The sequence below is a fragment of the Eschscholzia californica genome, unplaced genomic scaffold, assembly GCF_041429995.1.
Source record: "Eschscholzia californica isolate CP2 unplaced genomic scaffold, dmEscCali1.0.p SCAF_2, whole genome shotgun sequence".
NCBI lineage: Eukaryota > Viridiplantae > Streptophyta > Magnoliopsida > Ranunculales > Papaveraceae > Eschscholzia > Eschscholzia californica.
The window spans coordinates 42,808,473-42,823,288 of NW_028238309.1; the positions used below are offsets into that span (position 1 = coordinate 42,808,473).

The following is a 14,816-nucleotide window of genomic DNA, read 5'->3' on the forward strand; positions in this document are numbered from 1 at the left end:
TAAACAAGACGTGAATATCATGTCCATAACTAGGTTTTATTACAAATTTGTCATAATTTTGAGTTCATCTACTAATCATTGACAAGTCCCATTCTTTTAGTTAACCAAATCTAGGTTTATACAATTTTTCTTTCTTTTCTTTAGGCCCCATATTCTAATATATTGTCAATTGAAATTATGAAAGGTCTTCCATTGAGGGCGACGGAACTTACCCCCAAATCAATTTTCTTCAAAGACTAATCGAATTCAAAAAATATTAACGAAAACGTAAAAGATATATAGGATAATAAAGAAATGAAGTCCACAAAAATATATTTAATGATCAAAAACCCAATAACAATAACAAATTACAAGATCAAATTCTACATCTACAAGAGAAATTTTCATTAAAAAGAAATAAGAATCAAATTGAATTGAATAATGGAATCAAAATGGACTGATAACAACAATGGTGAATTGACTGGAGTATCACGTTAGCAGACTTTTTCTTATTCTTTCATTCATTTACAAATGCATAAAACCCAGCTAAAGAATCATTTTTGGTTGGTGGGTGTCGCCAAGAATATCATTTCTACTCTTTCCTGTCATAACAACTTCTTTTTTCCTTTTCTTTTTACAACAATTAGTAACAATAATCAGACAATCAATTTAATCTCCTTTTTTTCCATCACTAAGTAAGTGCCTTTCTCTTTCTCTACCCTTTCCCTTTCTATCTCTCTCTCTCTCTAGAAATCAAATTTAAGTATTCAAAAGAAGGCAAGTCTCAGTCAATTGCTTCACCTGTTGCTTGGCTTGATGCTGAGACCAATACCCGTGAGTTGATAAAACTCTATCCAAAAGTTCTTGTGGGACCGGTTCTCCTCTCCTTTGCTGTGGTGATATTCTTGCCGTGTGAACTAGTGTTTTCCATTTATCCTGTAAATAATTATCAAGTTCATTGAATCAATTTTCGAGATCCCCAAATAAGTAAGAGTAATACTAGAACAAGAAAAATCAGGCAGACTCGACTCAGAACATTAACGTTTTACTGAGGCTCGTAATATTTAGAAAATAAGCCAAATGGGGAGATCTTATAGTAGTTTATAAGTTTTAATATTTGAAATGTCTAATTACGATTTAGTGTTATAAAAGTAATTCTCAACTAAAATATAAGCGTAAAAATGTGATGTCATGAAGCATATGTAATAATATAAAGATATTCTACTTGTCCGGGTCTGTCGTGAACTCGTGATTTCGTAATCTATTTATAAGCAAGAGAAACCAATTATTAATTTACCTAATAAAGACTTGGCTTTTGATGTTGAATAGTTAGCAAGGGTATGCATAAAAGTAGATTGAGCTTACTTTGAAAGGAAGGCAATAATTAGAAGTTTTAGGTAGACAAGATATAAATATGGAATTTGAAGGTCAACTACTTATTCTAAGAGATAAGTAACAGCTTACCAAACCTGACTAAAACTACCGAACAACCTAGTGGAAGAAATCGGGATATTAGAAATAATATTATTTGCTACACCTTAACGTTGAATAGTAAAATCCCCTTTCGTTGTGATGTAATATGTATTCATGGTCCTTTAAAAACCGATGTCATTATTAAGAAAAAAAACTTGACGTTAAAATGGATTACCTTCAAATCCACGTAAGTTCGATGTTTTGCATTGTCAAATGCTCTTAACTTGACATCACGCCATCTGAAAAAGCCAAAAAGAAAGAAAAATCCAATGTCAAATTCCGTGGGCGTGTATATTACAAAAATAGTCTTAGCACAAAAGAAAGGGACACACCTTCCAGTACCAAGCTTCTCGACTGCGTGGACAAGTGCTTCGACTTCTGAGACAGAGAAGGGTCTCCTAATTCTACGTTGAGCAAGTTCTGCTCGCCTGGATTTACGGTTCAAGGCGGCAGCCAGTGCTTCTGTACTTGCAGCAGGAACGGCAACGAGAGCTCTAGATTCAGGTGCGACTTTGCCAATTGATGACATGTCTGATGGAGAGGGAACTGAATCCTGATCACTTTCTACACCGTTAGCCAAATTGATCAATGGAGGATCGTCTGGGGCAGCAGAAAATTCCACATCTAATGCGGGACTAGGAATATACCTGGTAAAACAGATTGAAATGATATAACCATATTTTAAACGATAGAACAAGGCTTCCTCTAGACTAAAAACGTATACATTTTGCTAAGTCTCTAGTTACCTGGCCAGTGGTTGAGGTGCATCACTTGGACAAAAAGATGGATCTTTGAGGCAGAGAGAGGCGGGAGAATTTGCTTGGTTAGGCTCCAGAGCAAAACCCAAACAACCCAGCTTATCATCATCACATATTCCAGTTTGTAGTAGAGTTTTGCTGTCATCCTCGATCTTTTCCCCTTCATAAAGTATACCAACATGTAATCCTTCGCCGAGTATAGCAGCCACAGCTTCCATCACTGTTCTCTGTACAAAATTAGAGATAAATGTGTCATTGCTCCTGTTTTGGCTAGTCTTGAGCTTCGTCCAGACAAACAATAAGGTGGTTGATTGAATATTCAGTAAGAGCCATGTGAAATATACCGAAGCAGGAAAATATGCATACCTTGAGTGAACCAACTGTTGCTGTTTCAGAAATATCAATGAAGAGTTCTGGGACCTTGAAGGATTTGATACTGAGCTTCACTGTGTAAGCAAAGGAAGTGTAAGTAAGAATCTTTTATGCTCAAACCTAACCTAGTTAAATGATCAAAAGTAAATTTGTATTCTAGGGAATCCCTTACCATGAGAGCCCCGGGATTGGGACGAGGATTCTAGACCAACAGCCGAAGATGTAGATACCCCACTTCCTGCTATAAACAAATTGAAGTAATTTAGAAAATATGTGAAAATCTAGTAAAAAGGAAAGATAGAAAAATTGACTTGTTAGGGTAAAGAGAACAGACCATGAACAGATGAACCGGAACCAATACTGCTTTCACTGATTCCCTTCTTTGGTGTACTGAAAATTCCTTCACTACAATCCCCTTCGTCAGATGTCGATACTGAGCTCTTCTCTACCTTCCTCCTCTTGAACGAATCTCTCAGAGACCTTTGACGTTTATAAGAGATTTTTTTGCTGCGCGAAATGGGCTTTATATCCTCATCTGAAAGAACCAATCAGAAGAACTAGTTAATTACCTGTGTATCAAGTAACAATCAATAGATGTCGTAAATTACTAAATGACAGTAGCTTACCACTATTAGAAAGTTCTCCTTCCAATTTTGGAGCTACCTGCCAGTACTTAGATGCCATCTTTATTATCTTCTGATCTTCTACATATGTTGGAAGCCTAGAGGCCTTTACGGGTGTCACATTAGATCTTGTACACCCAGAAGATTTTTCGTCATCATCTCTACTAACTAACTTTACATCCTGACATTCTGGAAACAGATCAGATGTCAAATGTTCTCCAACTGACGGTACCTCGATGTTAGTGTCTGAGCTAACAAGCAAATGAGGTTTCGCTTCCAATTCTTCTGAATTACCCTTCTTCTGATTATGACTATGAACCCCACTCTCATGGCTGCTTCCTTGATCACAAGGTTCAACCTTAAGAGATTTCTCTTCATCTTTTTGCTCTTCTTTAACTTTATCTTTACCAAAGACCGACTGCACTTTTTCAGATGATGCGTTACTAAAATCAGGAGAAGTTTCTATCTCCTCTAGTAACTTTCCAGCTACAGTAGCCAACAATTCAAATGCACCCATATCAATCTCCTCAACTTTTCTTTTACGTGAACACCTCCCCTATAAAAGTATGATTTACAAATTCAGAAAAAGTATCCAAGCAAACACAAAACATAAAAATGAAGAAATAATCTCAGTCTCTAAGACATTTAATCAAACTTACCATTGACGATCTCCGTCCTCTGGGCATGGCAGGGACCTGATAGCCAATAAATCCATAATCTAATCTCTTCTGCAACACCATATCTCTGAAACGCTTATCCGATAACAACTAAATAGGCTTCAATATTTGCAATTCTAGCACCACATCATCTATTCAATGCCACTCTTCCAATTGCTTGAACTAATAGATCCCAATAATGAAATCCTGTAAATTAACAATCAGATCAATTTTACACATTGAGCATTGGTAAATTCTAATAATCGCTCAGAGTCTTGATCTTTCTCTCTCAATTCTAGAACCAATTAATCAAGTAAAAACATGAATCATGAACAATTGAGATCAGAACAAAAAAAATAATTCAAGTCCAGTTGAATTAGTATTTACCCCGGGAATTCTAATTTCCGGTAAACAATTATTGGATCAATCAGATCGAGAAAGAAATTAAACTACTTCATTTAGATTCTAATTGATTGAAAAATTGAAATATCAACCTAGCGAAGTAGAGATCAGATCAACTAAAAACAAATCCAGTGACTTCATTCCGATCAGGTTCTCCGATACTAAGATCGAATCAGTGGATAATTCCAAAAAATAAAAATTAAGTCTTCGATCAGAGGAATTCGAGAATTCGGTCGTAGAAGCAAAGAGATGAATCGAGAGTAATATGTAAATTGAACAACGGTAGAGAACATAAATCTTGTCTGAATATTGAAGATCCTCATAATTCTTAAAGAAGAAACGAAATTCACGTTTCAGAAAACAAAACGTAAAATTTTTAGAAGTGGCGGAAAACTCTTTGTTTAAAGCATTTAGAAAAACCACAGGTTTTACTCTGATCACCTAATAAATATCAAATTGAGATAAAGTTTGAAAACAAGGATTATATCAAATCCTCTAGTAAAATTTTACAGGAAGAAAAGTCCAGGCTCGCATGAACCATTAAATCTTCCAAGAATTCAACAAAATTCGTTTTTTCAGTAACAGTTTCCGACCGGATTTGTTCCGTTATTTCCTTCCACAACAAAATTCGAGCCTAAAATTGAAATTCCGGCGAAATTGCTTAACTATTCCGGCGAAATTGCTCAAGTATTCCGGTGAAATTGCTTAAAGACTCCGACGATTACAAGATTAAAGAATTTCAGAAGAATCTGAAGAGATCTAGAAGAAGATCACAATTCTTTCCTTCGAACTCTATAATCTCTCAATCTTTACAAAATGGCGCGTATGAAACAAAATTGCGAAAATTTTAACAAAACTTACCTCTTCAATGACAGATTTCGAACGGATTTGTAACGCAATACCTTCCACGACAGAATTCGAGCATAAAAATGAAACTCCGACGAAATTGCTTGAAATTCCGGTGAAATTGCTTAAGAAATCCGGTTATTACAGGATCGTAGAAATGGCTGAGAATTCGAATAGATCTCGAAAGTATTCTCGCACTTTAATCTCTATCTTGTAGGAAGAACTCTATTTTCAGATTTTAACTTCTCTCTATATTTTTTTATCTTTCTCTCTCTTTCTGATCGCCAAAACCCTCTGAAAACCACCACCTTCGCTTAAACCCCCAGTTCTTATAACAAATGTTACCGGACTAACAGGTTAAAGCCCCGATCATTCCCTACAATTGCCGGTCATTATAACCTATTCCTTTTTGGGGGCACTTCATAAAAACGAACTTAAGCTTCAACACGTGTAAGATTATGAGATTGAAGGGTATATTCTTATGTTTCAAGAACTTCATTTTCGATAAAACGTTCCCTAATAACGGAACATTAAAAATACCGTTTCCGTTTTATAATATGGATTTCTAGATAAAGCAATTCTTGAAGTAAGTTCTTGAGGCAGTACTTATTTAGTTCGATCATACTTTTAAGTCTAGACCTCGGTTAAACTTATTCTTCATTAATAAATCCGTCAAATATTTAAGTTAGTTTAAATAAAAGATACCTCTTTCGATCTGACACATTAAAAACATAGTTTCCGTTTTATAGTATCAGTTTATAGATAAAGCCATTGTTGAAGTAATTTCTTGAGGTAGTACTTATTTAGTTCGATCATATATTTAAATCCTTGTTTAACTTACATTAATAAATCCGTCAAATATTTAGTTTAATCTAGATAAAAGATACACCATTAATTTACTATATAATTTAAATATAATTAGGGTTAGATTAATTAGTCAAAGTCTTGTTATTTATAAGAAGAGTTTTCAACCCTTTCTAATGATAATAAGGAAACCAAATTAAAAAGAAACCTACAATGTCACCTTTGGATTAACAGTTTTTCTGAGTGGATGGTAAAGTTTGGAGATTATTAGTAACTAGGGTTTAGCGACACCATATGCACAAAAAAGTATACTTAATTAGTTGTAAAACACGTGTCATAGTCTCCAACTAAAAATATTTTTGGCATCTTTTTAACTTAAAGAGAACGTTTAAATTATCAACGAAAAAAATAAAATTGATGTTATTTTGTCAGATAAATAGTCGATATTTGATGTGTAATATCGATGTGTAATATCGATCATCTTAGTTAGATTTTCGTGTACATTGATGTATAACATCGATCATCGTAGTGGGATTTTCGTGTACATCTCGAAGTTGTTCTTTTCCAAGTATATGGTTAATTAATCATTTCATTATATTGTCATATACACAAGTGAAATTGTACTAAATAGATTGGACAAGATCATATCGATAAAAGAAAAATATGTAAAATGTAATATATCAATTGGATTATTCTTGTGGCATTGAACACGAGGCGCGAAGTATAGGAAGAATTTTGGGAGAAGTTCAATATTAAGATGTCAAAATGGTCATAAACTAAAACAGAAGTTAAGTGAATAAAGTAAATGATAAATCACGTGATAGTAGATCTAGGATTAATTTTCTAGTCAGAAAGACCACTGTCACCTTAAATTTCTAGGAAGAAGGTCTTGATTATGATTATATCCGATATCATTTTGTACTTTGAAGTTTGTATTAGTAACTTTGGGCCATTTTTTCGGCGACATTTTGCATAGGCCGTCAGTTAGGTATCATCCGCCACTTAAGATAAAGTAAGCCAACGTGGAGAAAAAGGTAGAATTCATTAGGAAATTTGACCCATATTGTTTTAATTTACCGATGAGGACAAAACATTTAAAGTTGACGGAATTCGAGATGTGGTAAGGAGAAAGCCACGATCATTGACGGCGTTACTATGGATAAGATAAAATTTTAAAAATTTCTTTGTTGTGGATTTTTGTTTGTAGATGAGATTAAAAATACCAAATTCTCTCAACAATTTATTCTCACATTGATAACAAAGATGTTAATTTTGATGATTGTGGGTTATATTGAAGTTTTATTTTTCCCATTGGCAATGTTATGAATTTTTCGACTCCATCAATCGGATTTAAAAACATACTAGTAGTATAAACTAATTAAACATGGAGAGGAAAACACTAGTACAAAATAGAAAAATAGTTATTTGGGCCAAAATATATCGGTCTAATGGCTACAAAATCGACAAGATTATAAAACATCGCTATTTGGACGAAAATAGTATGATCTTAAAGCATTGACCAAATAACAATGTGAGCAAAAAAATTCGTCCACCCAGGTAGGCGATGTATCGGCCAAAAATGTTATATGGACTTAACGAAACCGAAGATCGAACTGGGCCTTCCTTCTACACCCGTCTTTACACAATATAAAAGATGCCCCGTTATCATCCCACCGAAGGCCTTCACCTAGTAAGCCCAACACGTGTGCTTGCTCAAGCCCACGCTTCTAGCATGCCACCGTAGCCTGCAATGCCAACCCACTTGCACTTCAGTTAGTCGCGTGCCCACGTGGCCAGAATATCAGAGATTGGGTCAGCCCAATCTCTAGCATTTCACTACACGTTGAAGTCATAGTAGAAAGGTCGAGTCTCACATTACTTTCGAGGATAGTAGATTGTTTCTACCAGGAACAAGCAGATTAGGGAAGAAGGACATCGTAGGGTTAAGCTACTCTCCCCGAGAGATCGACGGTTACTAAAAGTCCTAGTAAGATTCTACACTTCCGATCTGATCAGCCACGCGCTTCAAAAGTAGCTTCTCCCGTCTAGCTCTATAAATCGAGAGAGCCTCACTAGTGCAAAGGGTTCACAATCTATTGCTCGAAAATCACTTTCACATACTCTCTGATTAGTGCACTAGAAGTCTCTTACTCTGATCACATCATATCTAGCTACCTTCACTAGAAAGCTCCGGTTAGTGGCCTCATACTCTGATCATCTCTCACCTAGCTAACCTAAGAAGGAGGTTCCGGCTAAAAGTGTTTTACTCTGCCTACTCAGATTTTGCTAGAGGCTTTATGTTCCTCTTATCTCTTGCTAGTCTACTATCCGCAACCCAAAATCGACCCCGGTCTTCTACTCAGCTGACTTAGTAGATCAGAATCTACTCCAACTCACTACTTCATACAACTGAACTCTGCCCACTCTACCAGTCGCGCCACACCCCAACACTACAACCACGGTGATTTCATTGGTAACCTTACCCTCGCTCGATTTATCTTTTTGTATTGAAGTACTTGATTATTGACTTGACCGTCGGAGGGTCCTTGACCGACATCATTTCGGTGTCCTTGTACTTCACAGTTATGTTTCTCTTGTGCAGGTCTGCCAGTACTGTTCTCTACCAGGATGTTTGCCTACCAGTACCCGTTAGGATGTTTGCCTACCAGTACCCTGTTTCCTATCCAGACGTTTGATTACCACCCGACTACCAGGACCGACCTTCTGTTCGTTTACCCGTCTACATCAAGGTCTAAGCCTAGTTGTTGGTACCCACCCACCTAACGACCTCTCTAACCGTGTGATTTTCTACCTGTCCACGGGTGAACAAACCCTTTTTCCCTGATGACATAAATGCTCTTCTCTGCATATAAAACGACACAGTTAGGTTTAGATTTTTCATTCTCATTCTTCTTCTCAGCTTATCTTTGGCCTTCGTTTTATCTCTTCTTCATTTTATTTCTTGCCCAAAATAGATCGATTAAGAAGAAGAGAAGAAACAATGGCGTAGTTGAAGAAAAGAAAAAAAGTGAACAAAATAAAAAGTGATTGACAAGAGATCATTATAAGATCTACTCGTTATAGATCTACAAACTGTCTATTTGTAACTTCATTCACTGTTTTTATCCATGTGTTTCGACAAAGATGCAAATTAAAAAAGAACACTTCTAGATTCTTACGTTTGATCCGCTTATTCAATTGATGTTAGTAGATTTGTTCAACGATTGGTTTGATCAACTTTTTTATTTAAACATTTATAAATTGATCTCAGTTTCTGCTTGATTTGTATAACCTAGTTACGAATGACGGGTTATCATATTTTGTTTAACGATCTGTTTGATCCGTTTCATATTCAAATTTTATATACTAATTTTGATTATGCTTGATCCTGATACCTAGTTTATATTTGTTTTTCATATTTTGATTTACATATGTAAGTTCCTAAAGTTTGGGGTGGTCAGTTCCTAAAGTTTGGGGTTTTTTTTTAGATTGGACTCTAAGAGTCATTATATTTCATTGGCATTGATACATCATGAATATAATATGCAATATAATATGAATTGAGATAAACATTATAACTGCCAATTAAGATAAATTGGGCCCTAAAGACCATATAAACACCCTCATGGGCAACTTAAAGGGCGCCTGAAAGTCCATCTACTTCTACCTTTATTTTATTTATTGTCTAAATTACATGGAATAAATTTTGATGGCAAAGTGTTTCCATCGAAACTCGATCTCATGGGCTTAAGAGTGAGCGTCCAATCATTGCACTAAAAAGTGGTGGACCTAAATTTTTGGGGTTTGAAGTGTACAACTTAGTGTATATTTTGTTAAACGTTTCAATTGTCACCCAAATATCTTAAACGCATGAAATACCCACTCACCGAATGTATATTTTAGTTTATAATTTGGTTGGATGAGCCAATACCCAATAACGCGTGTTTGTAAATGGTATGTATTTATTTGGAAGTGCGCCCAAACAATTGTAACATAAATATCTTAAATACATGAAATTTCCACAAATATAAACATGTTTCAATTGTTTATTTTTCCAAAACTCCAACTAATTTGTAATCAAACATGTCAACACTTGCTTGCCTAAGTGGTTGATAGTGTTGACATAAATCCTAAATCTTAGAGATTCCAGATTCGAGGCCTTTTAGACTTCTTTCATGTTGTTGTTTGTAGACATCTTTCAACATCAGTTCAACTTAAGCGATTGTCATACTTAGTACATCTTCATGATGTATCAAACTAATGTAAATCGTAAGTGATTTTCAAATAAAAAATTTATAGTCAAACATTTACTAGATATGGAGTCAAATGGGTGGTAAACGGTCAGTATTTACTTGGATGTATGGATGTCTTTCTTGCGGCTGCCAAATCCCTTCCGGTCAAAGCAGTAAGTTACCCAACTTCTTTTGACCTCCAGCCGTTCCTTTAGGAAGGAATTAGACGCCATTTCGGATATTTTCAGTTTGGTCAGTGGCCCTACCACTTCTGTTGGTCCATGAGACCATGAGATCTTTTTTTTTTTTGTGGTCGGTCCATAAGATTAGATTAGCTGAATTGTTTGTGCAATATATACTCAGTATTAGGGTTCTACAATGTGCCCTTAGTGCAAATAAAAATTTAGAATCTTGATTTACAATTTAAGACTTTGGTGGTCAAACTTCGATCAGAGTCCTACGATAAAAGAAATAAAATTTGGAATAATAGAACTATGAAAAAAACATGGAAGTTTGATGAACCCAAGTTCAATGTTTAGTTTTGTTGTAATATTTACAAAACATTTTTCTAAATAAAATCTTTTTTTTTGAAATTAAATATAAATAATAAAATCTCTTTGATGCGTAGAAGCTTTTATTTCCACAACTCATTATTTTCGAATTTTAGGAAAAAAAGACGAGGAATATAAAGTCCCCAGATCAGGTTTAAAATTCGTTTAGCTCTGTTTGCTCGCATTAAAAGAATTTAATGAAAAAATTATGGTTAAATATTGAAATTCTTTATTCTCACACAATCTAAATTAGGATTTTGAATTATGTATATAAGAGCATCTCCGATGAAACAATCAAATTCTAAATCTTAGAGTGCCACATAAGATTTTTTTTAGAGTTTTTCTTTAAAATCCATCTCCAATGCAAAGCTCAATATGAATCACGAAAGTGATGTGTCAAGATTTATTTTAGAGATCCTTAAGAGGACACTCTAAATTTAGAGTGTCCTCTTGAGGATCTCTAAGTGCCACATAAACAAATCAATTAGTTTTAAACTAAAATATAGGTTTTTAGAGTTTCTCTTGGGTGTTACATTGGAGAAGGTTTTGCAATACAGTGTCCCTTTCTTATTGTGCACAAGTGATAGATTTTGATTATGTCCAGGAACACCAATACAACACATAGTTAAACGAATACATTTTTTATCCAGTGGCGAAATAGATAGTATGTCTAAAATGGTAATTATTTTTCTCCAAACGACTTCAATTCAAATTTAAGAATCTACCTAGCTAGTGATGTCATACACGTCCAAACGACTTATTTGTATCGATTTTGGTTCATTTGAGTTAATCTATTCAAAGTTTAGTAAATTTTTATAATCATAACAAAGATTTGCATTTATATTTAACATTTCACCTCCAATTATCCAAATAAATAATGAAATTTGTTAGACAAATTAATGTAATTAAAATGTTAAGAACAAAGAATAAGGGGGTGACTGAGGTTTATGAAGCACGTGTTGAAGTGGAGACTAACAGTTAACCCCAAGCCGGAAGCTCTTGTGCAGATTAGCTGCGCCACGTTACATATGAAGGTGAAAGAAAAGGAATGAAAGAGATGAGGTTGGATGGATAAGATGAAAAGGCAAGGCAGCAGATTAAATGTTCATTTGCTTGTGGTGGTGGTGGGGGTAGGACCCACTTTTTTAACTGAAAAATAAAGTACATGATTGATTCTGTGAGTGAATGAGTAGTTCCCTATATAATTCCTTTCCCGACGTTCCTCCTGGTTGGATCACAATTCTCCTTCGTCACCAGATAAAAAGAGGAGATCCTCTTTCTCTTTCTCTCTCTATCTCAACAATCTCATTCTCTCTCTAGGCGGTGGGTGTGAGTTGTTTACTTTTTACTCCTTTATTATACAACTGTTTACAACCAACCTATCACCTATGGGATGAAAAATGATAAAATTCTCTCCCACCTTACCCCTTGTACACCATAATGTCTTTGTGGCAAATAAATTTGGAGACGCATTTTCGTTTTTGTACACGCTCTGACAGATGTGAAAAGATAAATACCCATTGTCTTATTCTAATACGGTGGGCAAGGGAGTGAGATAGGCGGGTAGTCTATCACGATTGGTCGATTGGTCGATTGCCTAATTGGATTGGTTTGGTTAAACGAGACGAGACATTTCTTCCGTCCAAAAATTAAAGCTTAACAAACTAGGTTTGGGTGGGAGTCTTATTTTTCATTGCAAATAATTAAAAAAAGAAAGTAATCTAACAGAGAGACAGGGTGGATTTTGCAAGGTTAGTTGATTTGAGCGGTGCTTGCTTTTAATCCAATTCCACCACCACCACCACTTTTAGAAATAATACTACTCCACTCCTAAAGAGAACAAAAAGAAATAAAGAGAGAGAAGAGAAGTGGGTTTAAAGCTTACGAAAACTCCTGAGTTTTCTTGGCGTACAAGCGACTGTCTATTTAAAGAGGAGGTTCCTTCCGGTGCAGATTATAAGCCTTAACAAATGAACACCCTTTACTTGCATTTCTTAACGCTTCTTACTCCCAATGGACATCAAATACCACTAATTACTCCACTTCAACAAAAAAAATATCCTGGATAGAGAGGTATTCATTTATTAGGTTATTAATTTATTTATTTTTGGGTGTATGAGATTATTGGCGCCATAGAAATCCGGAGAAAGATCAAAATGTCGACTAAATTACATTGAAAAAACTAAAGCTTCTGGTACCACAATAAACTTACGATTAAGTAATAATGGTTGGATTGAAGAGTAAAAGTAACAAAAATATAAACAATCATAAATTTGTTGTTTTGATGGGCTATCGATGAAAATTGGTCCAAAAATTTGTTTGTCTATTGCGTAAGCAAGCCTCTCGTTTCGCATTTCAGTTTTGGTTGCATCAATTTCTTTCATAAACTTATTTTTCAAAACCTATATCAACCATTCAACCGATATCTACTTATTTAATACTGATTTTTATGATAGATTCACAACAACTTACGAAAACAATGAATGAAGTTGTGGAAAAAAACATTTCTAAGAAATTGAGTTTTTATGGATTTTGTGGTACTATTGTCTGACATATTTTTGTTTTTTTGTTGAGTTAGTTTTTTTTTTGTTGAAAGAAACATATTTTTTAGTTGGAAGACATAGTATAACATTTGACCCACCAATTTGTTTAAGTTAAATATACACTTGCAACGATGTTAGAGTTTAGCACGCCTTAAATCAGGGGAGAGAAGCGGAACTCCATGTATGTCTGTAATTATTCACAAATAATTTCGAGACATTGCGTGTGATATTTGCCTAGATATTTGGAGTCACATTTAACATGCATTTCTCTACTCTACTTCTTCAAATCCTCATAGTACTTGAATGCATTTTTCTTAGCCACTTCTTCAAATCCTCATAGTATTCCGAGAGTTAAAATAATAGCATGCCTCATATGTTTTTGGCTATTACCAATGAAAATGTTACAATATATTTCCTAAAATATTGAGTGACTTACTAATTTAGAGTCTTTTATTGGTTGTCCAAATGAATTGGTATCTCAACTTTTTGTTATTTTATATGTTAAATTTTCTCTTTTATTTAATATGATTTTTGTTCTTCTTGTTTTCATTTTCTCCCTTCCAAGAATCTATTTCAAGTTTTGAATTCTGAACATGTCTTAAACAAGGTTGTCATCGATTTGATATCACCTCTTTCTATGGAAAGTCATGTCTCAAATTTTAATGGTTTTCATTTGCTAGGGAACCTATTTTTGTGAATTACTCCACTTTTAATTCATCGTTCCCTTAAGGCTTTTTTTTTTTTTTTTAATAACATGGACTACAATTTAAGTTAGCCATTACATGACATTGATACATATCCAAGATGTGATGAGCACTATAGCCGCCTAACTTAAACTAGGAGTGAAAGAAACCTAAAGCCTAACAACATACTATAGAGGCCTACAACCCGACAAACTTATTATTTATACATTTAATAACTCAAATTCAATAATTATGAATTCCACTTCCTTTGAGAATCGAACATGTGACTTCCAGAATATTGGAGTTTATGTCAATACTTTCAACCACTTGGGCAACAAGTGTCGACCCAAGGAATTATATCGAAAGTTGGAAACAAAGAAATAGTGTTTTAATACTTACTTGAAACTTTAGATTTTCGTCATTTATGTATAAAGCGACATTTTAACTAATCAATATTAACAAAATGAATATTTACCTGTGGGTTGAGAAACGTCATTTTTACCTTTACATTTTTAGGCATTTTATCGCAACATTGACAAAGTGACATTTAAACCAAAAGGATACTTTTATCATTACGTGGTTAACATGACATTCTTACTCTTATTTGTCAAAATGATATATTCACTCATTTATATAAAAAAAAAAGTTATTGTTTAATATTTCGATATTAGGATAATGTCATTTTCTACGCTTCTATATTGACAAAATTACATTTTTACCGGTTAATATTACAAAAAACCATGTTGTTACCTTTATTTGACAAATTGATATTTTACCATCCTATATTAACAAAATGACATTTTGGGAGCGTACAAGGGTATGTACGTAATTTTAATAACACAACTTCGCAAGGAGAAAAGTTCTATTTAAAAACGTGTAAAAATATCATTTTGA

At 34.3% G+C, this 14,816-nt stretch overlaps 1 protein-coding gene across 2 annotated transcripts; it reads right to left on the minus strand.

The window, feature by feature from the left end:
- Positions 1-284: 284 nt before the first annotated feature.
- LOC147558091 (telomere repeat-binding protein 5-like) lies at positions 285-5,557 on the minus strand. Of its 2 annotated transcripts, none has more exons than XM_086659636.1 (10): positions 5,125-5,557; positions 3,865-4,068; positions 3,209-3,761; positions 2,917-3,117; positions 2,755-2,823; positions 2,577-2,656; positions 2,199-2,437; positions 1,785-2,099; positions 1,628-1,691; positions 285-915 (listed from the first exon to the last, which is right to left on the minus strand). In XM_086659636.1, exons 2-10 carry the CDS (start codon positions 3,943-3,945, stop codon positions 739-741), a joined length of 1,779 nt encoding a protein of 592 aa, XP_086515762.1. In that variant the 5' UTR covers positions 3,946-4,068; positions 5,125-5,557; the 3' UTR covers positions 285-738. The 2 variants fall into 2 exon arrangements, with proteins under 2 accessions (XP_086515762.1, XP_086515763.1); XM_086659637.1 differs by having other exon boundaries at positions 2,755-2,820; positions 5,125-5,476.
- Between the last annotated feature and the right edge of the window lie 9,259 nt (positions 5,558-14,816).

Excerpts from the sequence above, each read along its gene's own strand:
- LOC147558091 (XM_086659636.1), bottom strand. The coding sequence starts at position 3,945 with ATGGTGTTGCAGAAGAGATTAGATTATGGATTTATTGGCTATCAGGTC. Across the intron at positions 2,824-2,916 it reads TTCCGGTTCATCTGTTCATG|CAGGAAGTGGGGTATCTACA; the intron begins GTCTGTTCTCTT and ends ATTTGTTTATAG. Across the intron at positions 2,100-2,198 it reads GCACCTCAACCACTGGCCAG|GTATATTCCTAGTCCCGCAT; the intron begins GTAACTAGAGAC and ends CTGTTTTACCAG.